The following is a 27913-nucleotide window of genomic DNA, read 5'->3' as shown; positions in this document are numbered from 1 at the left end:
TATAAAATCGGCCATTACTTCAACATTTTTGTCGCGCACGAGGAACTACGATCAATTCGGAATGGAGACATTGTATTCGAGCTGATAGGTCTATCATACGGTGAGTAAACGTAACACGGAACACGCTTCGTGAGCGTGCATCTCCGTATCATGGATCGTTCATCACGGCCATCAATCTGGAGTGATTTGCCAAATCCATATCCGCCATCTTTATCGCGAGCTCCGCTCGGCTCTGCTTACGCTCCGCGTACTCGTGCGACGTATATTGTTTTTTTTTTCTTCCTATCGCCGCTTGTTTCATCCCTTCCTTGCGTCTCGAGGAATTACTCGCGACCGTGTACGAGGGCGACCTTGATCCCCCTTTGCTCCGAAGTGAACGCGTCACGAATTCGATCAAATTCGCAATGCGTACTGTCGTGCGAATCGCGCTGAGCTTCTCTCTTTCCTTCTCTGCCTCGACGACGTCGGCTTTCGATCTCTGAATCACTTGATGCATTACAGATATTACACCGTTCAGGTACATTCAGCGAAATTTCCATAGCAACGATGTGGTTACGAAACAGTTACGTAGTGTAGGCGTTACATGTGAAGTGCATGAAGGAGAGATCTGCGTTAGGATTATACATCAGCTGGTACCCGTAAAATGTCACGGAACGAATCTGGACGCTCAGTATCGACCGAGACATCCGCGTCTTTATTACCGACGGCCACTTCTCAATTTGCAATAACAATGCACGTGTTTAATTCCTATCGTAAAGTATATATTATGACACGCGCTGAAAAATAATACTTCCTGTTTTCGCGCACCTTCTGCGCATTTTTCTATCATTTCTGTAACTTATGTCGAAATATACGGGTAGCGTTTTGTATCTTCTCGTTTATTTTCATTAATGTAAATTAATTTTTATAGGCCGATATTCGTAGTCGATTCTTAATATTTAAGATTGTCTTAAGTACAGTCTTAATGTACAGTCTAAATGAACCAATCAGCCGCATTAGCATCTTAATAAAACATTGCTTAAGACGGTTTTAAAATATGTTTTAAAATAAGAACGAACTATAGACAGGTATTCATAGTCGATTCTTATATTTTAAGACCGTCTTAAATAATATCTTAAGAGGATAATATGATTGGCTTATGACATCTTAAGACTGTACTTAAAAGACGATCTTAAATATAAGAATCAACTAGGAATACAGAATCTCGGTTCAACTAATTCTTCATCTTTTTTTAATTTTTATAAAAGACAAAGAGTTAGTTGAACTAAAGATTAAAATTAAACTACATTGGTAAAAATATGAATAAGGATACGTTTGGAGAGACACTATTACTGCTTTTTATGTCATTCCATCTTCATCATTCATTAGATGTAAAACAAAGATAAAATAAATAACGTGTATTAAAAAAAAATGAAATTATATATTTTGCGTGAAAATGTAGGGGGAAGAATTAATTTTTCAGTTGAACTTCTTGTGTATATAGTTCTTTCCTCTTTTATTTCTCTAACGTGAAAAGAAAAAGACAAAAAATGGATTGTGCAAGAAATTCAGCTAAAAAGAACAAGCCACTAAAAAAAATCTGTTCTTTTTTGAAGAATGTTCTGAACTGTTGTATATGATAGGTCTGTTTTTTGTTCCTGCAGTAGACTGTACTAGAACTTTCTTTCTCGTTCTCGTCATATATCTATTTCATTTTAAATCCTAAAAGTGTATATTGGTTCAGTTACAGACATCTTGATGCAATAAACTGAAATATAAAATTGAAAATTTGTTCGCTTGCATTGTTTGCTATAAGCACTTTCTCTCTCTTCGTCTGAATATTCAATACTTATAATTCTTACAATTAATGTTTCTGTAATTTCTGTATTATGATTATACGTTAAAAGCGAAAAATAGATCTTTTTTGTCTCGAAACTGTTTTATTTTTTTTTTAGTGTAGCTTCGATCGTACATTCGAAACAGCGATAACGCGGAATAAACCATATTGCAACAATCGACCAGCCTCAACCCCTCCACTCTCCGTTTCCCGCGTATGTGTCGCGACGTCGGAAATTGAACTCGCCAAAATTATGCCGGTCCCCGACGATTTCAGACACGCGGGCACGTGCGCGCGTCATCGTTCGTATATCGGGAATGCGAGAAAGCGAGAGTGCTATATCGATCCGCTTCGTGCGCGAGGTCCACCTACCTCACCCTACATCGTATCGTGTATGTACGACGACGTTGAACGACGACTCGCCCGTCGATGTGCCCACCAATGCCCACTGGCAGCGACTCCGTTGTTTTCCCCTTTTCGTCGGTGAATTTTTGAGAACCGCTCCCTGTCCCGGGTATCGTTCATCACATCCGCCGTCTCGCGATAACACGTGGAGTTTTTGCTTCGGACGCGGTGAATTTCTATCGCGAACCGGCCATCTCTGAGTCTCTTGTGTTTCCATATATTTTATTTTACTTGATCGAATTTACTTCTTTTCGCAAACGTATAGTACATTTGGACAATTTAACAATTGGCGGTAGACATTTTTAAGACTTAGCTTTTATCGTGGACTGTTTAAAAATATATCGTCGAATTTTATTCTATTCAATTTTTTAACGAAAATTATATTGGTGAAAGAAGTAAAACATATAATTTACAATATTTATAGAGAATTAAATAATTATCAGTTGTGGTATAAATAGTGATTATATTATGTAAAATTTATTTAAATTATTCGAAATCGTTAAAAAAAGACTGAAAATAAATTTAAAAATTATTTTTTTTATTTTACATTTAAAGATGCCAAAAATACATTTTAATTGTTATTTGTGTTATTATATTTATTATTATCAATTATGTGAGTTTTATAAAATGTAAAATGTTTATTTGTTTTTGTAAACGAGACATTACGATGCTTGGAAAAAGCACTTAAAACAATTTTTACTTAATTTATGTGAACAGGTATATTATAATGTAATAACACATATAATTACAAAAACATGATACTCGTGCGATCATGATATTCGAACACGATAATCGTAGCAAGTTCCCAGTCTGTAAAAGTTTAAAAAGCCTATATCAGTCAGTGTATTCGTTTTCTTTTAATTTTACCTTAGTATGGAGAATAATGGAATGAATCGATGACCTCATTTTATGTACAATTACACTTTTCTTAGAATAGAATCGTATAAATTTTTAATACACAAATCGATTATTCCCGTTATTCTGTGTATAAAAATTTTACTTATTTTTTTGTATAAAGAAAAACGTTAAAATATTAAAATATAAAAGCATGAAAGTATAAGAATGTTAAAGTAGGATCGTCGCGAAAATATTCGAATTCATGATTTCACTATACATGTACAAGATAATCTTCTCTTTGTTAAATATTAGAGAAAAAATCCTAATAGCACAATTTAATGATAGCATTGGTTAAACATTGGGGATACATTGGGTCAATATTTGATTATTATTATGCCAATAGCGCTACTAGGAAAATTCTGGATTTTTGTTTACTTAATTAAGAGAAGAATAATTTTATACGCATGTAATTAGTAAGTAAATTGTGAAATGTTCAATGTATATCAAAATAATTCTATTGACACTATCTAAAATTAAAGAGTTATTGAGATTCTTTTAACGGAGAAAGTTCAGTAAACTTGTCTGAGTAAGTTATGAGTTAACAAGATAAAAAATTACCGAGTACATTGACCTGTGCTCGTATCGATCACCTTGAGTCGCGTTGCACGCGCGAATTAAGTATAAATTTTAATTAATCCGATGAATATACACACAGATTTAGATATCAATCAGGAAAAAAAGGTAAATTGTAAACATAATAAACTGTTAAATTGAATTTTAAGTATCGAAATACATTTATACGGCTGTAAAATCAAATATGTTAATATGAGAGTAGCACACACAAGTCGATTTTAATTAATTGAAATTCTCAAACACCGAGTAAAGCAATAAACCGAAAGAGACAGCGAGCAACATGAGGAAGTAGATAATTTTTGTATAAGTTATTGAAAGAGGCTTTTATTAGCGTTAAAAATTTATGGACTTCGTTGGATTAGCATTAAAGTTGAATTATAAATTTATTAGACGAGAATTTGTCTTAGATCTCTTGACTTGTTGAATGGATCGTTAAACATATCATATCTTATACTGTAACTCTAATTCGAAGAATAAATATGTCTGAGAAAGATTCCTCACGACGGCGCGACGTCGTCGTCATCGTCGACGGGTAGACGCACGGGGTCCGACGTTTCTACGCCGGTGGGCTGTTTTGGGCGGGCGACGCAGCGGCTGTGCGCAAAAAGCGACGGCAGTCAAGTTCAAGGCCACCGACGTCTCCACCCCCTCCCCTCGCTACCCCCACGTTCTGCGACTGCCGTCGCGGCCGCCGCCGTCGCCTTCCACCGCCCCCGCCACCCACTCACCTATCACCGTCGTGATATACACACATTGGCGCGTCTGAACGCCAGTAACGTACCAAGTCGAGGCCGACGCGCGCGCAGGATCGAGCGATTTCTCCGGGCGATTCTGCGAGCGCGACGCGGCTCGTGTTTCGCTCAATCGATCTACCCCGTTCCCGCGAGGGAAAATTCAATTCATCCGTACGTAAATGCTACTTGGCACGAGGGCTCGGAGATATCTGGAACACAGGTTCCAATCAACTACCCGATGTTGCGTACTTTAAGATCGAATAGGAAGCAGGAACATTTTTTTTCGTAGATCTATAGAAATTGAAATATCGAGGACATATCTTTTTATTGTTTATTAAATTAGCTGATTTTACGAGACGCATTTTGCTGATAAATACAAAAATATAAATAATCTGTAGTCGTTATAATAATATAAATATCTTTTATGAACACATGGATCTAGAAATTGTGCGTCCCTTGAAATATTAAAGATGTATCTCTTTATTTATTAGATTAACGAAGTTTGCGAGACACATTTTGTTAATAAACACACAATATTAATTAATATAAAGTTCATATTTAACATAGAAGTGATGAAAATTGCATAATCGTAAATACACATTTACACACACACATGCACTTAAAAGAAATCTGTGACTAACATAAAAATATCTATATAAATACATTTATCTAGAGTCTAGGAAAATATTTTACGAGTATCTGGTACTTCCTCGCTTCTCGGAAAGGGTGGAGCTTGATGTAAAGATGAGAGAGAGAGAGAGAGAAAGAAAGAGGATATAAATCAACGTATATAGAGATACACACAAAAACGTCGCTTCGAGTTGGCACGATAAAATGCGAGCCGTATCAAGGTGATACGAGGGCTGTAATGTTAATGACCGATTGTCCGTGACCATGATTTTATCCAAAATGACATTGCACGCAATTTGTGAAAAAAAAAATGGTAACATCTGTGTTTTAGTTTGAAACAGTCGTTTCGTCTTATCAATAAATACGATAAGGTGAAAGTACCTCAAATATTGCTTAATAAGGTGCAACTGCACAATATATGTTACTTCAGATTAAGAGTAATCATTACTTCACATAATGCAGCATAATGTCATCGTGTACAGTGCAGACTTTGGTGCAACACTGTAATAAAAATTAAATGAAAATGAAGCAAGCGGTACAAAATAAATGAAGAAGTTTAGAGACTTGAACATTTTCCTGATGTTACATAAAAGTACAAAGCGATTGCATGTATTTTAGCAATATGATAATATTACATAATATATATAAACTTGGTTCTTTATTAGCACAAAAATATTCTTCAATATCTTTTTATAATATAACGTAATCAATTCTGAGTGTGATATACATTGGCTGCGTTCAGAAGAAGCAGCTTTGGAGCTGTTACAAGATCCTTTAATATGTTTGTTCATACATTTAGATTTAATAAAAAAACTAAGGATAAGAATCAATTATATTAAAATATCTTACGACAGTTGCAACACTGCTTTTTCTGTTGAATGCAGCTATTGTTATTTTGTACTACAGAATTCTTTATCTGCCTAATAAATCATTCTAAGGCTGGTGGTTTTTCATCTGGTTAATTTAAAGTATAGACTTAACCTTACTTTTAATTTGATGATAATGTAAAAACTATAACTTCTTCCACTTTTTTCTGTTAACACAGCGCGATATTATTCTTATTAATTACTTTCAAGTGATTGCTACGTACAAGTTTAGTTGATAAAAAGTTTATAAGCAAAAGTTGATATTAAATTATATTGTAGAACTAGGAGACTAACAATCGATTCGACCTCGGAACACGTACTTGTTCGATTGGCAACAATTGGGAGTTAAACCGAGGTAAACGCAATGAAGTTGTATTTCGGTACTTTGTTGTGTCTCTGATGTCCTTTTCTACTAGTGAAGATTAACTCTAATCTCAGTTTAACTTACTCTCTTTCTAATTAGACCTAAAACAAGATAAAAAGTAAGTGAACCGAGATTAAGGTTAACCTTTGTACACACGTGTCATTCGTGTCCTATGCCATTTCTTTTCTTCGAAAAATTAGGAGTATCAAGTAATTAGAGTTAACATTTAACAATATAGATGTAATAAGGGCAAAGAGCGAATAATGTAAAAATGGTTTTAATTTAAATAATCGTAATATAAAAATTACATAAACAAAACATACGTTTCGATCGGGTCATTTTCAATGTTACAAAAATTGATCAATAATTAATAAAATTAAAATCTGAGTTAATAATTAATTCAAGACGTCTTAATATGTGTGGTGATAAATGAGTTCGCATTCTTCATTTTATATTTCTGGTTAATAAAGTAAAAAAGTAGCAAAAAAGTGACATTCTAATGGACAAAAAGAGATAAATCATATAACATTTAATATAATGATAATAATAATGATATGTAGAATAATATATAAAATAAAAATACAATTTTTAATATGCGAAATCTTATAAATACTTTCTAAAAATGTTAAAATATTATATAAGAATCACTTAATAAATAAATTTTGTGTACTTATTGTAATGAAAATTAATCAGAGAACGAATGAATCGTGTGTATTAAAGAATTAGGAAATCATCATGCACTAAGAATTTCTATAGTGATAGAAATGGACATGAAAGGTATTTTTAATATATCATTCAATAACTTTTTTCTGCATTATTGAAAAAAATGTATTAAGTCCTAATACATATTTCTTTATTGAATATTAAACATTTGCTTACAGAGAGTAAATAAATATTTAGTATACTTACTTCATAAAAAATGATAGTTAATTAATCAAATTATTTTTATATCAAATAAGTACATTTTTACATTTAATAAATATTTATTCAGATCTATTTAAATAAATATTTATTAAAATTTAATACTCTCTCTTTTTTTGTACTTTGCTACTCTATTCATAAATTTTGATATCAACAATCGTACGACCGATTCTCGTTGAATCGTAAAACGCCTCTTCAGTAATGCTTGGACTGCCACACCAATATTTTTTAGGCAAACCTAACGTCTTTGAAAGTATTTTTTCTCAGATTCAGGATGATGGTTCTTTACACCGTCGTGCTGCGACTTTTTTTCACTTTGGTTTTCTTTGTTTTCCTAAAGAACTTTGCGAAACATGTAGATCGGGCCTGACGCATGTGCGTCGCATCGACGATACGCAGTGCAGCTGCGCGTTCGGAGCCTCCGTCCCGCATCGCGCGCTGGTCCACCTCCGTGCATCGCATCGCTGCGCGGCGGATTCACTTAACGCCGTCCGATGTGTTTAGGCGCCTTCAGTCGCGTACGGCGCGCGTTGCCGTGAACGTCGTGGTTGTTATCGGCGTCCTCGTCATCATCCTCTTCGTCGGCGTGCGAGTGGTTTGTATTGCGCGGGCGACGCGCTCGCTCGCGCCGCGACGCGACGCGACGCGACGCGACGGGCCGATTCGGTCGGACGAGCGGTGCCGAACGTTAGTCCCGACTGGCGGCGAGAGGAGGTGCACGCGTGAGAAAACGGAGTCTGTGCGTGCATTTTTCGGTGTCGCGTGGGACGAGGACGAGGCCATGGACGCGTGGATGTACGATGTGGTAAGTGCCTGTGTTATGGCACCTAACGATTCTCTCCTCTCTTTCTCTCTTCTTTTCGCTTCCCTGCTTCCTGCGCGATCTCGTGGCTTTGTTTACGTGACGTGCACCTTGCGCGCAGTGTCACAGTCTCTTACAGAAATCTACTCTCTGAACTACTTTTTGGAGCGGAATCTCATTCTAGAATAAAAATTCTGTCTCTTTTTTTTTGTTTTGAAAAAGAGTGGCAGAATTTTCAAGATTTTTAAGAGTAAAATAATTTTATTTTCTTTAGACAAAAGATTCTACTCCAAAAAGTTTAGGGAAAGTAATACTGGTTGATTTCTTACTGGAGAAAGATAGTAATTAATAAAATAAAATAAAGACTATAAGGACTCTTAAAAATGATACTAAATTTTAGTAGAGAGTAACGTTTTGGGTATTTTTAGTATAATACTTGAAATGAAGAATTAATTATTGCCTTTCAATATTGGCCAGTTTTAAATTTCTGTAATCTTATATTTTCGAAATCTTTTCCATCTTCTTCTATCGAACAGCGGATAGTAAGAACGCACGTTCTCGCGTCTTTAAAAAAAAAAAAAATAGAACTCACCGCTTTGTTATTCCATTATTCGTTTGCTCTGCACTTTGTTACTCCATTTATAAATTTTGCGGAGCAAGATCGACAATCGTATGACTCATATTTTGCTAAAAAAAAAACGCCCCATAATTATATCGATGTGATTGATTTTAAAATTTTCTATTTTTGGCTCCACACAATTTCTCGCGTGATTTTCCTCGTTCCGTTTAAGAACAGTCTCGCAAAACTTCGCGATGGAACGTTCGTTAGGATCCTGTAAATAATATTTTCTACATTCATATTTTTTATAGGTGCGAACGTGTGTTACCTAAGTCGTCGTCTATCTCGTGACGAAGTGAGTCGTTATGTTACACAACGTGTCGGGCTGTTAGATAATTCATCCCGCGTCTCCCGACTAATTTCCGTCGCGCTCGCCAGTTTGTTGGTCTCTCGGGGGAATCCTCTGATAACGGAAAGCTCGGTGTCCAGCTTTCAGGGAAAATTGAATAATCGGGGTATGTCTCTGCGTTGCCGAGGATGCGCCACACGAGAAAAGCCCAAAATCCACCCGCAAAGACTCAGGGAGGGATAATTGAAGTGTTTTGCGACGCGTGCGAGCTGCTTCGAAAACATCGGGGGAAAAAAATTGTTTGTTGTTATCAACGTTTACACGAGCGCGCGATGACTCCTTTCTCCCGATTGTTGTACTTCGACGAGCTTTCCTCGTATACTGGGCGAAGTGAGTCTTTTTTCTCTCCCTCTTCCTCGCCTTCCTGCTTTTTCGGCTCTTTGTTCGCTCGCTTCGCGCGAGATCGGTTGGCGTAATCGTGCTTCGTGACAAATGCGGTACATATTGATTAATTTATGTAATCAGTATTGATTACATTAACTCTCCGTCTGCAATTATATTTTTACTTCCTTCGTCTATAATCTGAATCTCCTTTGTCCAACCCAAGTTCTTTTTCTATTCTCAGCTTTAAAAAAGTTCAAGGTTTTAATTGTATTATTGTCTCTACACGGAAAGAACAATTTTGCTGAGAGGTTTAAAATTTAATTGGATACAGATCTGAAAATAATTTTGTTGGAAACACAAACTGTTAAAATGTCAAAAAAATTTTTGCAGCGTTAGTGATGTTTTTTTTTTAGTTCTAAATAATTATTTTGATAGTTCAATAAAATTATTTTCAGATCAGTTTAACAAAATTATTTTCTGATCTTTAGTAAAATTTTATTAGATCTTTCGACAAAATTATTTTTTCTATGTATCATATTATCAAATAGTTGTTTAATTCAAAGGTTAAAACTTTTATTTAATAAAAATTGAAATTTGAGTTTAAATGAGGGTGAAATGTGAAAGTGAAATTTCGCTTGTACTAAAAAGCAGATAGATTGCACGGTTAATTAAATAATAAGATTGAAAAAAAAAATGGGTTTCAAATCGATTTGAGAGTCTCTGTAGCGGAAGAAGGAATATCCTATATTTGTGCGACAGCACCACAATATACATAATAATCATATCTGTTTTGTGATAAAGAAGAGTAGCTCGTTGCTGGTACGCGGCGTCTTTTTGGACGATAAGAAAAGACTGTGCAAAAGAATGTCCGATGTCATCTAGATCAATTGCGTTGCTTACGTGAGTCGAGATTTATGATTGTTGACGACACGCACGCTCGAGTACTTTTCTTCAGTAGAGCTAGCAGTGAACAGTGAAGTGCATCGCAGGAGCTATCGAGTGTGAACGTTAAAATTTTTGAAAGTTCCTCACGAAGGTAAACTAATCGGATTTTCTGTATCATTTTTAATCTTCCGTCTGCAATCTGGTGCAATTTTTCTTGACACAAGCGAAATTCATTCTCAAATTTCTCTGAAATAAAAGAGGACGAAGTTCGGTTTCACCTTCTAAAATATCTGATTAGTAGTGAAGTCTTATGTAATAGAGATGTTGGAAAGTAACTCTGAATTTTTTCACATTTTTTGAAAATCAAGAATAATATAAAAAAATTGGGTTGGACTGAGAGAACGATATATAATCGCAGACGAAGGGTTGATAAAGTTCCGTTATTTAACAACGTTATTCGATTTACCTGTGGAAGTTTGGAGGAAAAAATTATTACTGTAGGCCGCATCTGTGAGAGAGAGAGGACTAATTAAAAAAAATAAATACTCTGACTACTCGATTCTCTTTTATGGAGTGGAAAGATATTTTCCTTTAGGTTTTATTTCGTTATTACGTAATACAGCGTGTCTCGAAAGCACCGGGTGTCCTTTTGATCACACAATTTCAAGACGCTTATGTAGTAAGATCATCGCTCGATGTGAAAATACTGATGGCTTTTGAGTAATTAGTAAATAAAAAAAGATTTGGTTGGTTTCGATTAATGCTGTTTGATTTTCATGTTTTATAATCTTATCTGTTATCGACACTTTCCATGCAAAGTTGTCAATACTGCGTTTGACTTTGGAAACGTCGAGTAATGAAGTTGTGAGCAGTGAAATCGAGAATCTGTCAACGATCTATTTTCTTTTTAACGGATTCATGATTTATTTAAAAAATAAATGGTATATGTTATCTCTCTTGTGAGTACTCGTAAATGGTTTTAGTGTTAAGTTTATCTGTAATGTTCACGTAACGTGTAGAGCATATAAAATGCTTGTTTAAAAAAAAACTCTCGAAAGCAATTACTGGGAAAAATACTGAGAGACCACAAGAAGATAGTAACTTTAGCAACCTTTGTCTTTTAGAGAATTATTTAACTATGCATATTTATTGAGTTGAAAAATTGATTTTTGATATAAAAAATCTCATTTTTATATTTTATATATAATTATTTTGTAACACACAACGTTACAAATTCTGTAAATGAAAAATCCATGATTATACAAATTTTATAAATCATTGTTGAATTAGACTTTTAAACGTTGATTTTTCAATTTTTACGATTTAGAAAAAGAAAAAAGAAGATATCGTTTTTTTTTACGTCAAAAGTACACAACATGAAACAAATTAAGTTTTTTAGAAAACGGGAAAAACTATTTTTTAACTTAACAGAACATTATTGATTATATATTAGAAAAGAATATACTTTTATAGAAATATGATCAAATATTATTTTTATTATTTTCGTCTCACAACTTTTAAAAAACTACTTTTTTTGAATTGTGAATGATTTTGATATCCTACAAAATTATAACAAATACGAAATAATTCATCGAAAGTGACATAATTCAAAATACATCATCAATAGTTTATATTTATTTTGATCAGCTGAAATGACTAAAATAAAATAATTTCTTCTTTAAACTTCGATCACACCTTTAAACTTCGATCAAACTATCTTAATTCTAAAGAAAACTCTCCTTTTATTTACAAAAACGACACAATTCAAAATGTGCCATTTTTATAAAACATCTTTTTGAAAACCTTAAAAGTGCTATTTGGCGGACAGAAGTTAAGTTAGTTCACTTTTGATAATTGATAAAATAATCTTTACCTCACTCATTAGTAATAACTCGAAAATCACATTTTAGTCGTATCAGTTTTGAAGTAAGAAAATAATATGTTAGATTTTGGAGAAAACTTTGTAGTCAAATAAGCATAAATTTAACATTTTTAAGGCAATTATATATAGTATTTTTGGTTCAACCGGTTAATAACTGTCGCGCATAAAAAAATTGCGAAGGAGCGCCAGTATATGTCCAGCAATTAAAAAAGGTTTTTGCGAGATCGCGACGTAGATGATGTATTTAATAGATTCACTTATGATTCACACGTGCGTTGTTGTGAGTGGAATACAAGATTACGAGTCTTTGACTTTTTAGACCTTTTCCAAATTAGAACGGGCCTCTATTATTAGGCAAATCAATAATCTTCCAAATGTGTCGTTTCTACCAAAATAGATTAATTTTAATCTCGGTTTAATTTATCTTTTTTTAATCCTTAAAATTAGAGAAAAGTAAGTTACCAATGTTAATCGGTATTAATAGAAGTAGACCTAAATTACCTTTGCTTTCGTAATCGCCTGATACAATAGTTATATCACGTGTGAAAAGCGCTTGAAAAGAGTGTCATCGACTTCTGTTATTACTGTTCGAGTCATTATTTCTTTCGTGATGTGCATTTGCTTGTATAACTTTCGAGAACAACTCTCGACACAGTTTCTCTCAGATGAACACGCAATCGTGAATGGAATGTGCTCGACTCACAGTCGAACGCATCCAATGGGTTGACGATCCTTACGCAATTTCACGTACATGAGACGTCACAGGCAGCGTGGTGATATATCACGCTCGCGTTATCACCGATATTGTTGAGCGTTTCAATGCGGTACGCGCATTACGGATCTTAATCTTGATGTGCGTACTTGAACTCTCCGTAGGTCTCAATACTTTTAGCGATAACGATACAACGACGGAACAATGATGTCCAATCGCGCTGTCGAATTGACAAGAAGTTAACGAGAAATTTGTGCTAGCGTTCGTATATGCGAGCACGTGTGATCGTGAGATTCGCGACGATTCGGTCGCCAAGCGGTTAATGAAAGACTCGCCATTACTTTTCAAATTTATTTGTAAATCAACCTGACCTATCTGAAGTCAGGAAGAGGCGGTTTCCAATTTTTTTTTTATATTCGAAAGAGAGCACGACAAGAGGCTGTATAATCTAATAAATTTGCAATGTATTGTGGTTTTTAAACGTTGGCTCATTCAAATAGCATGTAAATTAACTAGAATAAAAATAAAATCGTCGAACAAGAGCGGCAGCATCGCACGGTCGAGATTCGAAGGAAGAAAAATATTCATCGCGAGTTGCGTCAACGGATATTTTTGGAACTTCGAATTTTTCCCTGCTTCGTGAAAATTGGCATACCAATCGTAATGTAAAATTTATAAACTGTCTTATCGCGCGTCAAAGTCATGTGCTCGCAGGATCAACTGATATGATAACGAAAATGTATGCACTTATGTTAACGACATTATATTTTATTAGTTTGATAAATTATTCACGAAATTTCATGATTTAAAGATCGTATAAAATTGCGGCTATCAAAACACATTGTTAGTTATTGAAATCTTAAACCAAAATTATAAGAAATTTATTACATAGAACTTTCATACTTATTAAAGAAAGGAATGTTTAATCAATTGTAAAAGTCGATCTTAAAAATATAGATTTCTTTAACGCTTGTAAATATATTTTATGTTTAAAACATGTTTATAATTACTTATAATAGATCAAAATACAAAGGTTTGTTTAAATAACATAAATGTGTAAGTAAATTAAAATGTAGGTCGTATTATTGCACGCGAGCGGTTAAGTACCGATATTTACGGTTAATTAACGGGTGAATTAGCGTTGGAACGCTTGCGCAAATTCTTGCCGGATTATTGAAAAAAGCATTACGACACGACGCTAGTTGCGCATAAACAAGTGCTCGCGGGTAGGAAGCGGAACGTGGTCGTGATAGAGTAGCAATGTGAAGGTCGTCGTTACGTGATACACGTGCATCGCGATTGCCGATCGCTGACGCGCCGCATGTACTTGTGCGTTCATGCATCCGAAAGAGACATTCGAAATGAGATACCCGTAAATATTCCGTACATACATACCGAAATATAAATAATATCCCGTTCGAGACCGTCCGAGGATTAATAATCGGGGAGAGAAAGGACAACAATGTGCGTTATTAAAGGAAAGGGGGGGAAAAAAAAAAAGAAATATCTTGCTTTATTTAGATGGAAATAAAATATGAGCCCCGAGTACGATTTCTCTGAGGGAGGCGAAATCGAGTGGGCGAGAGTAAGTAGGCGGAAAGAGGCGAACGTATTAGAGGTAGAGTGTCGGAAGGTATTTAATTGAGAGGTTATAAAAAATTTATTTAGCACGTGTGAGAGTCTCACCTGAACCCTGTCATGTGTGCATGCATAATGTGTTTTTATGTACGAAAAACACTTTTTTTTTCTTTCAGACAAACGCAAACTCGTGCGGGATGAGTAATTACTGAATTCTTAAATGTTTTAGCTGGACGATGGTAAATGCAAAAATAAGTCGATTCATAAAATTAAAAAAAAAAATTACACTTTCATTTATAGTCTCGCTCACGGCGACACACTTTACATCTTAAATTTTAATTTTTACGTAATTACGTCCGGTTACCAGCGCTTTTAATATCGACACGTCCTTTTTCATGGAATTGTGATAATTATTTTTTGACGCAGTATTTCTTCACTCCGGCTCAAGATTCAGCCGATCGACTCAAAGTCGGGAGCGTATACCTGTCTACCGATTATTTCGTGCATTGTCCAAGGTTAGGATTTGCACCTCTTTTCTTTCTCGTTCTCTCTCAGATGACGTCATCGACGTCTCGTGGCCTTAAACTTGGCTCCCCTCCGAGCATCTCGCTCCGGAGAACGATTATTATCTTTCCCCACCAACGCGATACGAGCCTGGAATCGAGCTCCACCGGGCGGCTCGTTGATCGACAAGGCCCATCTTCCGGCTGATCCGTTCACCGCAGATACGACTTTACCTGAACCCCATTGATCGTCATCTTTATGTCGATCAGTTCTTCGAGTTTTCTCTTTGGATTCCACGGCATGTTGAAAAAGCCTCACTTCAATCAATAATAGTCTTAATAATTAATAACTGTAAAATGAAGGATAATAAAGCTTTGTACATGCAACGATCAAAATCATTTTCTTATAAGCTTTTTAAATAAATTTCTTTAAATAATCCAGGATTAAATGGATCCAAATCATACAAGACTTACGGTGCCTGCTTATTTTCTACCCTCATACATCTTTAAGGTTACTTTAGTGGCGCTGAAACATCGTCATATTTTGAAATTCGAAATAAAATTAAATAACGAATTATAATAAATCTTACTCAAGAAAAAGCTGTTATAAGATTTTAAAAACAGATCTCCCCCCATCCTCTAAAGATTATTACCGAAACTTGCGGTATCTAATAATTTTCTTTTTTTACAAATATATCGTAAGTGAAGTTACAATTTAGAAAATGAAAAATATCGAAACGGTCAATTTTCTTAGAAAATTTCTGGATTCTCTTAAAGATCTGAAGAGAATCCAAAGGTTTGAATGATTCAACGGCGACGGAAGCCGATATCTACTCGACGGGCTGGCTCGGGGTTATTCTCGTTACTGTTTTAATACTGCGATATTACACGACCGTATTATCGCGCTATTTTTATTGGATAAGATCGATGCGAAATCGGAGCGTAGTTCCCGCCAAGGCCCCGGCCTTGACCGCGACCCAGGGTCTTCATCCTCGAAGAATCGATCCGCTCTTTTCGTATTCTAATTCCGTAACCACCTACGTACATACCCTTGCGATATTCCGACCGCGCGCGCAAGCGGACAATTATAATAATGCACAGATAACGTCGACTTGTTGCAATCTCGACGTTGCGAAATATCGACACATTCGCGGATTTCAATGCAACGAAAGCACATAAAAATATAAATCGATCTGCTCGTTGCGAGAGGACTGATATTCTTATCCCGAATCGAAATTTTAGTCCTACTTTCAATCTCTTTCTCAACTCACAATCGAACCTGTTAAATCTATTTTAATACTTAAACAATCAAATAGAACTTCTTTTATTATTACTTAATCTACAGTTTCTATTCCGAAAACTTCTTTTGAACCTAAAAATAGGAAATTTTCCAATAACTGCCATTTACAGACTCAACGTAAGAGCTCAATTCATTAAATTGGAACCTATTATATAAATCTCTAGAGTTCTACATACTAAGGTTTAAAGTAGGAGCAAAATTTCGATTCGCATTTCCTTTCTGAAAAATACTTGAAAAAGAGGGACTGATACATTTAGATTTTGCGTGCAGTTGTTTTCACGAAACGAAGCTATATGACAGAGATAAAGAACTTCTAGTATATACTTTAGCTTTTCCTTGTTTCTGAAAATTGTTTGCTGTTGTCACACGCGTTACACTGTTAGCCACTCGCTGCAACTAAAAGAGCTTCACATTGTTCTGAAAATCGCCCGCTGTTATGTCAGACGCGCTCATTATGCAATTCCGCGCGAACGCCCGTCGATCTTGATTCAGGGGAGCGCACAACGGACGGGGAGTTAGCGGTCTTATGCGACTGCTGTTATGCGAATTGTGCACTATATCGGCCGATATCGCACCTGGTAACAGATAGGGAGTTGTTTATTGACCGATGTTAATCGTGGCCTATCTTAATTTGTATGCAGCGTAGACGATGCCATACCGCGTGCACTTATTCCGTTCAATCCATTATACCGTTGTTTTCCGATTCGTTTTTGTATCTCTACACGTTTTTATCTATCATCTCGTCTATCAGCGATCGAGATGAGTGCAACGAGAGTGTAAAGTTCAAGAAACTATCATACATACAAAAAGGATGATTTTGTTGAAATAATTATGTAAAAAACTCAAGCACATTTCGATGACAATTTAACGTCTATTAAGCTGGGCCCCCCACCATCGCAAATCGAGTTGAGACTGGGTTAAAAATTTAGTGCTTTTTAATTGCTAATTTGTTACTCAAGAGAAAATTTTATTGCTCCAGCCGTTTAGCAGTATTTAAAAAAAAATAGGGAGGTCCAGCTTAATATTAAGTTGGACCCCCCATAATAAAAAAAATAGATACAACAAAAATAAATATACCAGATCTTTTTTGCTTTTTATTTGCTCCAAGATAGCATCAATAGAATGTTGAATTTTAATATTTTTAAAGAAAAATCAATACTTGTACAATCGTAAAAAATTGTCAAAATGGTATCCGGAAAGATCCAATCGACGTAGAATCTCGACAAACGCGTTTTGGACTTATGATCTTTAGATCGATTTTCCAAATTCAAACCTCCTTAAAAAAATAAATAGCGAAAAACCGCGAGCCGCGCTCTAAAATGCCTTGTCAGATATCCACAAAATTAGTTGCTCGTAAGTTATTGGTGTCAAAATGATCCTTAGACATTGTACTTTCGAAATTGTGCATATGCGATTTAATTGCTCCATCATAGTCGTTAATAACAATTAATTAATAGCGAAAAACCGCGAGCCGCGCTCTAAAATGCCTTGTCAGATCTCCACAAAATTAGTTGCTCGTAAGTTATTGGTGTCAAAATGATCCTTAGACATTGTACTTTCGAAATTGTGCATATGCGATTTAATTGCTCCATCATAGTCATTAATAACAATTAATTAATAGCGAAAAACGCGCAGTAAACAGAGAAAGAACGATCATATTATTTTTGCCTCTCACTCTATTCGTCTTTCTACCCCCATCACTACTATCAGCGGTCCATTCTAGGCTATGTTCAGATTCCCACTCGAGTGCCACTCAAGTATCCTTATTGTTTGCCAAATGTTAAACAAGGATGACATGACACCCAGGGAGCACTCGGGTGGGAATCTGAACACGCCGTTAGATGTCGATGGTTACCACCGTTTGTGGCGCCGTCTAGGGCATGACAACCGGAGATGAGGAACTAATATTCAATATGGCTGTCATCGTTTCCGGGCACCAATGGCTCCGTTCATTATGGACATTCACGTTGCTTTAAGTGCTTATAATCATTATGTCTCTACCAAGCGCTTTCAGCTGAACTTTCAATAAAGACAGACTTCTGAGAAGAAATCACGAACGGTGGTAACGCAAAAACCACGGCAGTTTGGTAGCCCTGGTTATTGCTCGATCGAAGATACGTCGCGTTTTCCGCGTTTCGGTTTTTGGTTGAGTGTTTCGTGTAGTGTTGTTTTTTTTCGTCCCTAATTCGTTCATTATTCGTTCGTGGCTTTTCGTACGAGAATTTATTTTATTTTTTTTATTGCGTCTCGTACGATTGTGTTTTTTTATATTGTGCCAAAGAAGATTAACATTGCTGTACCGTCATGCCTGCACGATCTGGAAGACCATCGAAGATAGATAAAGATGCTCTTATGAATAAATTAATGGCTTATAAGGACCGCTTGATAGTGAACGATCATAAAATTGTTTCGAAACTTGACAATATTTGGGTTGTAATGGCAAAAGAATTAGATAATCAGATAAACCCAATTTCTTTATATACATATGTTTCGTGCAATAAAAGTAACCTAAGAGATATATTAACTGATCGTTCTTTTGTCTCTCATCAGCCAACGATTATCGAACATCATAGTTCTAAGGTACCGAGCATTGATAATAGTATTGAATCAATCATGATTGATTTAACAATATATTCCTCGATAAATTATTTTGATATTCCTGTAAATAATATCGGTAATGTTATTAACATTTACTTTTACCATGGCGAAGGCTGATTTTAATGCCATGATAATTTATAAAACATAACGAAGAGAAAAAGGCCGACCTGCTTCAACACATCAATATACTGTAATGAACTAATTCTGTGGAGATCTGACAAGGCATTTTAGAGCGCGGTTTGCGGTTTTTCGCTATTTATTTTTTTAAGGAGGTTTGGATTTAGAAAATCGATCTAAAGATCATAAGTCCAAAACGCGTTTGTCGAGATTCTACGTTGATTGGATCTTTCCGGATACCATTTTGACAATTTTTTACGATTGTACAAGTATTGATTTTTCTTTAAAAATATTAAAATTCAACATTCTATTGATGCTATCTTGGAGCAAATAAAAAGCAAAAAAGATCTGGTATACTTATTTTTGTTGTATCTATTTTTTTTATTATGGGGGGTCTAGCTTAATATTAAACTAGAACTTCCATTTTTTTTAAATACTGCTAAACGGCTGGAGCAAAAAAATTTTTCTTGGGTAACAAATTAGCAATTAAAAAGCACTAAATTTTTGACCCAGTCTCAACTCGATTTGCGATGGTGGGGGGTTCAGCTTAATAGATGTACAATGTTGCATTAAATTTCGACATTTTAGCAACTTGACCACTCTGCATAATTATTTTGATGAACTAACAAATTATTTTCAGATCTGTATCTAACTAAATACTGTTAAATACTTTAGCAAAATTCCTACATAATTATTTTGATGGTCCCACAAAATTTATTTCAAGATTTACATGTATTATATAATATATAGATTTTTAGATATTTCAACAAAACAATTCCTTCCGTGTAGCATTGTAAAAGCCTCAATCTTTCAAAATCAATTATTATCTTTTAATTAGTTTCTCTTTTTTAGGTAGGTACAGATATGAAAATAATTATTGAATTATTATTGAAATAATTGTAGAAAACTCTACTATTTTTAGCATTGTTGCAAAAAGTTTCGACATTCTAGCAACTTGAGTATTCTATATAATTATTTTAATGGTCCAACAAAATTATTTTCAGATCTGTATCTAGCTACATTTTTACATACTCTAGCGAAACCGTTTTTTTTTTTTTCATGAAGAAACTGACGCATTTCAACAGTGCAACAAAACGTCTTTTATATTTTTTATATACATATCTACATTAGAATCTTTTACCTCTGGTAATCCAATTTCGAACGAAGAGGTTAATGAATATCTTTTATTTACTCCATGATTGCGCACGAGCTCAGTTCGTAATTAATCCTCATTTTTCGATCGATCGTGGTTATTGAAATTAACGACGGTTTCCCATTCTTAGTCGGACTGATAGTGGACTGAAACTTTTGTTCATTTTGTTGCAACATGTCTTGTCGATGTTTTTTGTGTGTTATCATGTATTCCACGATTTCTTGAAATCTTAGGATATCGATTAACTAGATAAAGTTCTAAACGGTTTTAAAATACTTCATATGGGAAAGTTATTATTACTTAACTGTCAATTTTAAACTCCTGTCATACGAAGATAGTAAAAAATTTTTATTTTTATTTTTTATCTCAAATATTTTGCATCATTTTTTATTTTTTAAATTAAAATTGAGTTGAGAAATGTTTTTCAGGAAGAGATGTTAAATTGGAATTAAACTGAAGCCTCGTAGCTTCGGAGAGACCTTTAAATCTAATTGTTTTTCTTACGTTAATTGCTGTAATTGACTCTTCTTTTTTTTTTTAAACATGTTTAATTCAGATTTGACGTTTGCTTCTTTTTGAGGAAGAAGTCAGGTCTCTTCAATTATATTAATATTCTGAAAGTGGGGTGCTAAGTTGTCGGTAATAGCGTCGGGATCGTGTCGCGTCGCGTCGGCGCGCAGCGGAACGGGGAGTCACGGACGTATAGGCAGGAAGGTAGGACAGAGGAGGAGATAAAACGAGATAAAACGAGATTGAGAAGCCCAAGGCCGTCGTTGTCGGCCGTTTCCGCCGGCGCTCGGCGTCTAAAATTGCGATGGCGTGGCTCCGCGGCCTTCGCGAACGCGGCAGCTTCTCACTCTCTCGTAGAAAAGTCAAGTTCAAGGCCGGCGAGGCATATCTGTTTCTCTCTCGATCTGTCTGTCTCTCTCTTGCTCAGTCCCCCTTGCCTTTCTCATGTCCGCCTTTCGAGCTCTCAATCGAACGAGGAGGGAGGAGAACACTTACGCAACCCTTTCCTCCGTGTATGCAACTTGTCCCGCTAGAATATATTGGAACAAACCGTAGGACCGGTTGCACTGATGTTCCGCACTAAACAGCACTAAAGAAGCTCGCGTTTTAGCTGTCGCGACCCGCTTTATAGATTTATGCTCGCGGCGTGCATGCCAAAAGGGAGGTGGCTCCGAGATCATTGGTCTTGACACATTGATATTACGAAGCAAGCTCGTGTTCGAAAGAAAGAAAAAAGAAGCATTAAACGGACGTGGGTAGCAAAGCGATTCACACCGAGTTTTCTGCTGTCCTGAATTCCACGACGTTTATTCCGTCTCTCGTTTTCAAGGTCCGCTTTGACGATCAGTCACAATTGAATCCATGGGAACGTGAAATGAAATCATGATTGGGCTTCTTTTTTGCGTGCAAAACGCTTTGGAAAAAATCCCGGTTAAGTTTCGTGAGGATCCGAATACATGCCGACGCGTGATTCGAATATACGAATCCGGAGTTGGTGCCATATTGGGTTTGCCGAATGGAAACGTGCGAGTTTGCATCTGAAAAAAATCAAGTTCAAGGCCGACTAGATGCTGCGCCGCGCTCCCTTCCGTCTGCTCGAGTCTCGCTTTCTGCTGGCACACGACACATGATGCCAAACAGGATGGAAGGAGAGAAAGGGGACTTACGCAATCCTTTCACCGTTACTTTGTTCACCAGCGACCTAATCTAGGGTGCAGTTGTCTCGTATTCAGCATTGCCGTAGCATTATTTTATTACCAACTGTTAAATCGTACTTGTTATACACATGTTTCTCCTTCTGTATATACTTGAACTTTCGATCTGTTGCGAGAAATTCATTTTTTAACGAATTCTTTTCCTTCTCTGAATATTCCATACAGAAGAAGTTTCTTATGGATTTTTACATCCATTTCAAATTCAAAGTAAATGCTTTTATCACATTTTAAATAATTCTTATTAACTCCAGCAGTTGTTTCGTATCTATACCACCCTAATAGCGTCATTTTATTATTACAGTTGTTACATCATAAGATTATTTTTCTACGCATCATGTTCTTTTTTAATATTGTGCTTTAACTTGATCTTTTTTCTACGAGAAATTTATTTTTTAATTTTTTTATTCTTGTCTAAATCTATTCCGCTAAAAGCTAAGAATTTCTTCATCATTCTCTCTAGAAATATGCGCTGTTGTTCGTTTCGAAGTAATTTCCAACTCCAATGTACTTTGGATTTGTTTCCCCGATTTCTGTTTTGAGTTTTAAATACTGGAGTATCTATGTATACGGAAATTGATCTTTAAATATTTTCGACAATATAAACAAGGAATCAATTTATATTTTGTACCGAAGTTTCACCGAAGTCTTAAACAGCGACTAGAATTATCGTCGAGTCGGCAATTTGTATGCCTCGGGTAATCTTATCCCGTGCTCGTGCAAGATAGTGTTTACACGCGATTCGTAACGATAGTGGTTCTCAGTTTTTGCACTTCCCGTAGAATCCGATTTGCGTGTATTCGATTGCATGTAGGATCCTCGAGGGTGGTCCAAGGAGAGGAGAGCGTGATCGCCGAGGATATTGGATATGGCGGTACCTCGAATTCTCTGAAGTCAATTCTAAAAATGCTCGAGGCGTTGGCCGTGCTTAAATATAGCAGGCGCAAAAAAGAAGTGCAGCTCCGACTGCGGCGGGTGATATTTCGTGTGTTCTCGCGTTAAGAATTAGTCGCTTTTAGTATCGTTACAACAATAAGGGAGGGTATTCACGCTCGGGGATACTACGTATTATTATCTCAGAAACTGTACGTTTCTCTTTCTCGTACCTCGACAGGTCTGTATGATGTCTGACGCTACTATGGAAAGCGTGATCGGGAATAACAGGACAATGCCAAACATTAAGCAGGAAATCGATAACCCAACAACGCCCACACAAAATTATCAAGTGTGTTCGCCAACCACGACTCTTCAGCATCAGGAGGTATTGTTCAGGAAATTTCTTATCAGCTGCACTTATTTATTATGATTATTATCTTATTAAGTATATCGTACATTGTGTTAATTATTACATGTCTGTTAAGCTAGCACTCCCCCCACAAAAAATCAACGGTGCAAGAGTAAAGTGCTAGTTAGAGTGCAGACAGCGAATTGGTTTTAGTCTCAAATTGTTCCTCTATTTATGTACTTTATCTATTTATGTACTTTACTCTATTATGTATCGAAATTTATAGATATATATGTGTATCTCTGAAACCATTATTGTTGTAATAATTTTGATTGATGATATTGAAAGCACATAAAAAGCACATAATTTTACTATACTATTTTTTTAAATTCTGTGTATGATTTAATAGGGGAGGGGCTAACTTAACGTTAAGCTAGCACCCCCACCTTTAATTGCAATTTTCTGCTAAACCGTTCGAGCACAAAAATTGGCATTAGAGCACATAATTAGCACATAAATAGCACTTAATTCTGGCATAGGTGCCGTTTTGATTTTTTGTGGGGGGAAGGGGGTGCTAGCTTAACAGACATAATTATTACTTCAATTATATTTTTTCGTATATTTTTTCATATATTTCTTCTTATTGTATTTCTTCACATTATTTGTGTCAATCGTTATTTCGATATTTCTTCATATGTTTTTCATCCAATTTCTTCTTATCTTCTTTCACATCGATATCTCTTCATATTGTATTGTTAATTATTACTTCAAGTGTATTTATTTCTACATTTCTTCGCATCGTTCTTATTTTATGTATATTTTATATACATGAGATGTGTCACAGCAAAAATATTATAAATGTCATTTTTTTAAAATTTTTTAGGAAAAAGAAATAACTTTTTTTTTCTTGAAAACTTACTTAAAAAATTCTATAAAACAGTTACTGTGATCGTTAAAGATAGATAATAGAATAATTAATCTCTACAACAATTTATAATTAAATAATTCTAATTTTAAAAAAATTATATTGAAGTTGTTAAAATTTCAAAACATTTTAAGTCCAAATAAAAATGCCAGCTGTACATTGGACAACGTTTGGAGTTGCACTATCCATTTTTTTGCTTGAAGTATAATAGCTTTCTATTGCGTCAAATGTTAATATGTGATAGAACATCGCATACAATCCATTCATACAATAAAACGTATTTTTACAATTTTGGCAATTTACAATAATTTTGCCATGGCTTGCCTAATATAATATATATATTTTTTTTGTATACACATTAACCTTTATCATATTACTTCATGTTGTTTTAATCATATATTTTCAGTCAATATGCACGAAATTAGACATTACGGATTACGGTGACAGCAACGGTAATCCCGAGAGTCCAGAAATACATCATTGTTCTTCAACGACGCAACCGTTGGGAACTCCAGAGGTGCGTGATCGCGTCGCGTTAATATTTCTTCGTATGAGTTTATATTAGGGATGATTTATATTTGAACTGTTGTGAAGAATTGTTGTCGTTTCTGTAGGACGGCATTAAAGAAGAAGATATGATGCCCAGGAGACTCTGTCTTGTCTGTGGTGACGTTGCGAGCGGTTTCCATTACGGGGTTGCCTCCTGCGAGGCATGCAAGGCTTTCTTCAAGAGAACTATACAAGGTGAGCTAGCTTATCGATTTCCGTAACAGGTCGCAATAATTCGTCCAGATAGCACCAAGGACTATGCTAATGTGCATTTTCGATCGTGTGGTATTTGTATACGCGCGTATATACAAACGATCTATTACTATATTTCGGACCGTATATTTTGATGTACGTGACCCTTTGTAATTATAGGTTTGAAGACAGTTGGTGCTATCTGGGACAACAGACCGTGTATATTACGATAAAATAGCTAGTAATTTTACAGGAAATATCGAGTATACTTGTCCGGCGAACGGCGAATGCGAGATAAACAAACGAAGACGTAAGGCGTGCCAGGCGTGTAGATTTCAGAAATGTTTGCGGCAAGGAATGCTGAAAGAAGGCGTGAGATTGGACCGTGTTCGAGGTGGTCGACAAAAGTATAGAAGATCCACGGATCCTTATACTCCAATCAAGAATGCCACATTAGAGGGTACTTGTCTGATATCAATACAATTTCGTGTTATCATATCTCATATCTTCTTCTTCTCAGTCTTGTTGCTCGTAGCCGAGCTTGGTGACTTCTCTCATATGCCTGTGGTACGCACGCTGGTTGTACACAGTCATATGGGACACAGTTCCATACAGTTTAATGTCAATTTGAAATGATAAAAAATTTTGTTGTTAGAGAAGTTCTCTTAGCAAAGATACTTTCAGTGGGTTGCCGTTTCCTTTCGAGAGGAGACACGAGCGTATGAAAATGTTTTAGTTCTACCGGGATCTCTAATACAGTAGACTAATACGCTGTTTGCTGTGCCACGCTCGCTCTCATCTCATATATATTTTATCATATAATGAAGAAAGATATCTATTAGAAATAATAATTCTCTGTTTCGAAAGACCATTTACATCATTAACTTTATTTTCATTACTCAATGTTTCACATTTCAAGCTAACGTAGCCGACATAGTGTCGGCAGGTTCTACTGAAACGATAAGTAAGCTATCAAGTATAATTGTTACCGTGTATTTTTGCACGATATGTGATTTGCTTTATTAATCTTTTAATTTTATTTTGATTTTATAATTTATTTATTACATTTCATTGTTTAATGCTTGTAAACTTTCTTCATTTATAGCATTAAATTTTCATTATCAGCATTTATTAATTGTCGTATTTTAGCGCTTTACCTTAGGACAATATAAATAAAAAGACATACCGTGTCTCGTCTTTTGCAGACAACAAGTTGGTCGAAGCCTTGGCGGCCTGTGAACCAGATATACTTCAAGTAACCAATGCCCCGAGTACACAGGAGGCGGATCAGAAAACCCTCGCACAATTATCTGATCTCTATGACCGAGAATTAGTCAGCATAATCGGTAATTATTGGACGCGTGATAGTATATTAACAGTGAGTTATGCTTGAAATTTTTCTTTGTTTAGTGAATGTTTAATCCGTTTTCTTGTAGGTTGGGCCAAGCAAATTCCAGGGTTCACCAATTTAGCGCTGAACGATCAAATGCGACTTCTGCAAACTACTTGGGCTGAGGTATTAACCTTTACCCTGGCATGGAGAAGTACGCCTAACAATGGCAGATTGAGGTTTGCGCAAGATTTTACGTTGGATGAACGACTCGCGCGTGAGTGCCATTGTACGGAGCTTTATACTCACGTAAGTAATTTTTTAAATAAAAGTTTATCTACAATTATATACCTTGGTATATTACTATAATATTAATATTTTTAAATACTATTAAACAGAAAAATAAATTTGTTTATTATATTTAGAATAATTCAATAAGATAATAAAGAAAAATCACATGTTATATACTATTGAAAATCACGTCTCTCTCATATATTCATCTTTATTAAATATATATTTAAGATGTTATTTAGAAAGAGGTTTTTCAATAACGAAATAGAGAGCTAACGTCGTGATAAATTGCTTTATTGTGTTTATACTTTTACGACTCGCCAATGTGTATATATATTCTTATTGTATTTTTTTTTTTAACAGTGTATACAAATCGTCGAGAGAATTCAACGATTAGGTTTAACGCGAGAAGAATACTATGTGTTGAAAGCACTGATTCTAGCGAATAGTGACGCTAAATCTGACGAACCCCAGGCTCTGTACCGTTTCCGAGATTCGATATTGAATTCCTTGTCGGATTGTGTGGCGGCGGTGAGACCGGGACAAGCACTCCGAGCCACGCAAAACATGCTACTAGTACTGCCCAGTCTCAGACAAGCCGATGGAGTCATTAGACGTTTCTGGTCCAACGTGTATAGAATAGGCAAAGTACCAATGAACAAGCTTTTCGAGGAAATGTTGGAAAACGTTTGTTATCGATGAGATACGCTGATCGTCTCAAATTTGATAACTTGATCGCCCATCACCAGGATCATACGTTGTTTATTGTAGCTGACGATGTTCACTACCATCGTGATAATATATTATTGTACATCATTGTTTTGGGCACGTTTTTTGGTGTGTCGTTGCATTATCGAAGACACCAGTGAGTGTTAGTGCGTGGAAGAAATGAAGTTATCGATCTTTTTTATTTTCTAATAAACTCGTGAATTTTTATTCTTTTTTTCTTTCTTTTTGCGTGTAAAAAGGACATTGAAAGTGTAAGTTCGGACAGTGTCTCCAACGTTCGTTGTGATTCACGAATCGTTCTAAATGGTAGACATGTGTAGTCTTCGTTCGAAGTATCCAAACTTTCCTTGTCAAGTACCCCTTATACAGGTACAGAAAGAAAGTAAGAAAGAAAAAAAGATAAAAAAGGAAAGAAAGAAAAAAAGGAGAAAAAATGTAATTTTTATGTTGGAACATAACAGTACAAGATGCGAGAAGACTTTCGGAGTACTCATTTTAGGATAGGTGTATGTGGAAGCCAATCGATGGCTTTATTACCAAATAAAGTGTTTCCGTTCGATCGTCATGATCGTAACACTGAATATAGTAATTATAAGATAAGATGTAAATAACTGTGGGTGTTTAACATCGTAGCCATGATATCATTGATATTAAGAATCAGCAATCAAAATTACTGTTGTCAAATGGAATTTTCTCTATTAATCATTGTTTATTTTTATTTTTTTTTTGTTTTGTTTTATTCACTGTGTATCTTAACAGGAGCAATTTGGAACCTTCTGTGAGTTACATATACACATACATAAATGTGTAAATATATACATGTATGTATACAATATATATACATGTTATGTATACTCATTTATATATATAATATATATATATATATATACATATATTATATACATATTGCCTCTTTTGCATTA

The 27913-nt window shown here is 35.3% G+C and overlaps 1 protein-coding gene across 3 annotated transcripts; it reads left to right on the top strand.

Moving 5' to 3' along the window:
• ERR (estrogen-related receptor) lies at nt 1–27647 on the top strand. Of its 3 annotated transcripts, none has more exons than XM_018541480.1 (9): nt 1–100; nt 22864–23010; nt 24306–24416; nt 24514–24643; nt 24894–25100; nt 25560–25604; nt 25846–25986; nt 26077–26279; nt 26625–27647. In XM_018541480.1, exons 2-9 carry the CDS (start codon nt 22870–22872, stop codon nt 26961–26963), a joined length of 1317 nt encoding a protein of 438 aa, XP_018396982.1. In that variant the 5' UTR covers nt 1–100; nt 22864–22869; the 3' UTR covers nt 26964–27647. The 3 variants fall into 3 exon arrangements, with proteins under 3 accessions (XP_018396982.1, XP_018396981.1, XP_018396983.1); XM_018541479.1 differs by lacking the exon at nt 1–100 and adding an exon at nt 7896–8011; XM_018541481.1 differs by lacking the exons at nt 1–100; nt 25560–25604 and adding an exon at nt 7896–8011.
• Nucleotides 27648–27913: the final 266 nt, after the last annotated feature.

The sequence above is a fragment of the Cyphomyrmex costatus genome, unplaced genomic scaffold (assembly GCF_001594065.2).
Source record: "Cyphomyrmex costatus isolate MS0001 unplaced genomic scaffold, Ccosl1.0 scaffold29, whole genome shotgun sequence".
In the NCBI taxonomy this organism is placed as follows: Eukaryota; Metazoa; Arthropoda; class Insecta; order Hymenoptera; family Formicidae; genus Cyphomyrmex; species Cyphomyrmex costatus.
This window is presented reverse-complemented; position numbering and strand designations above follow the sequence as displayed.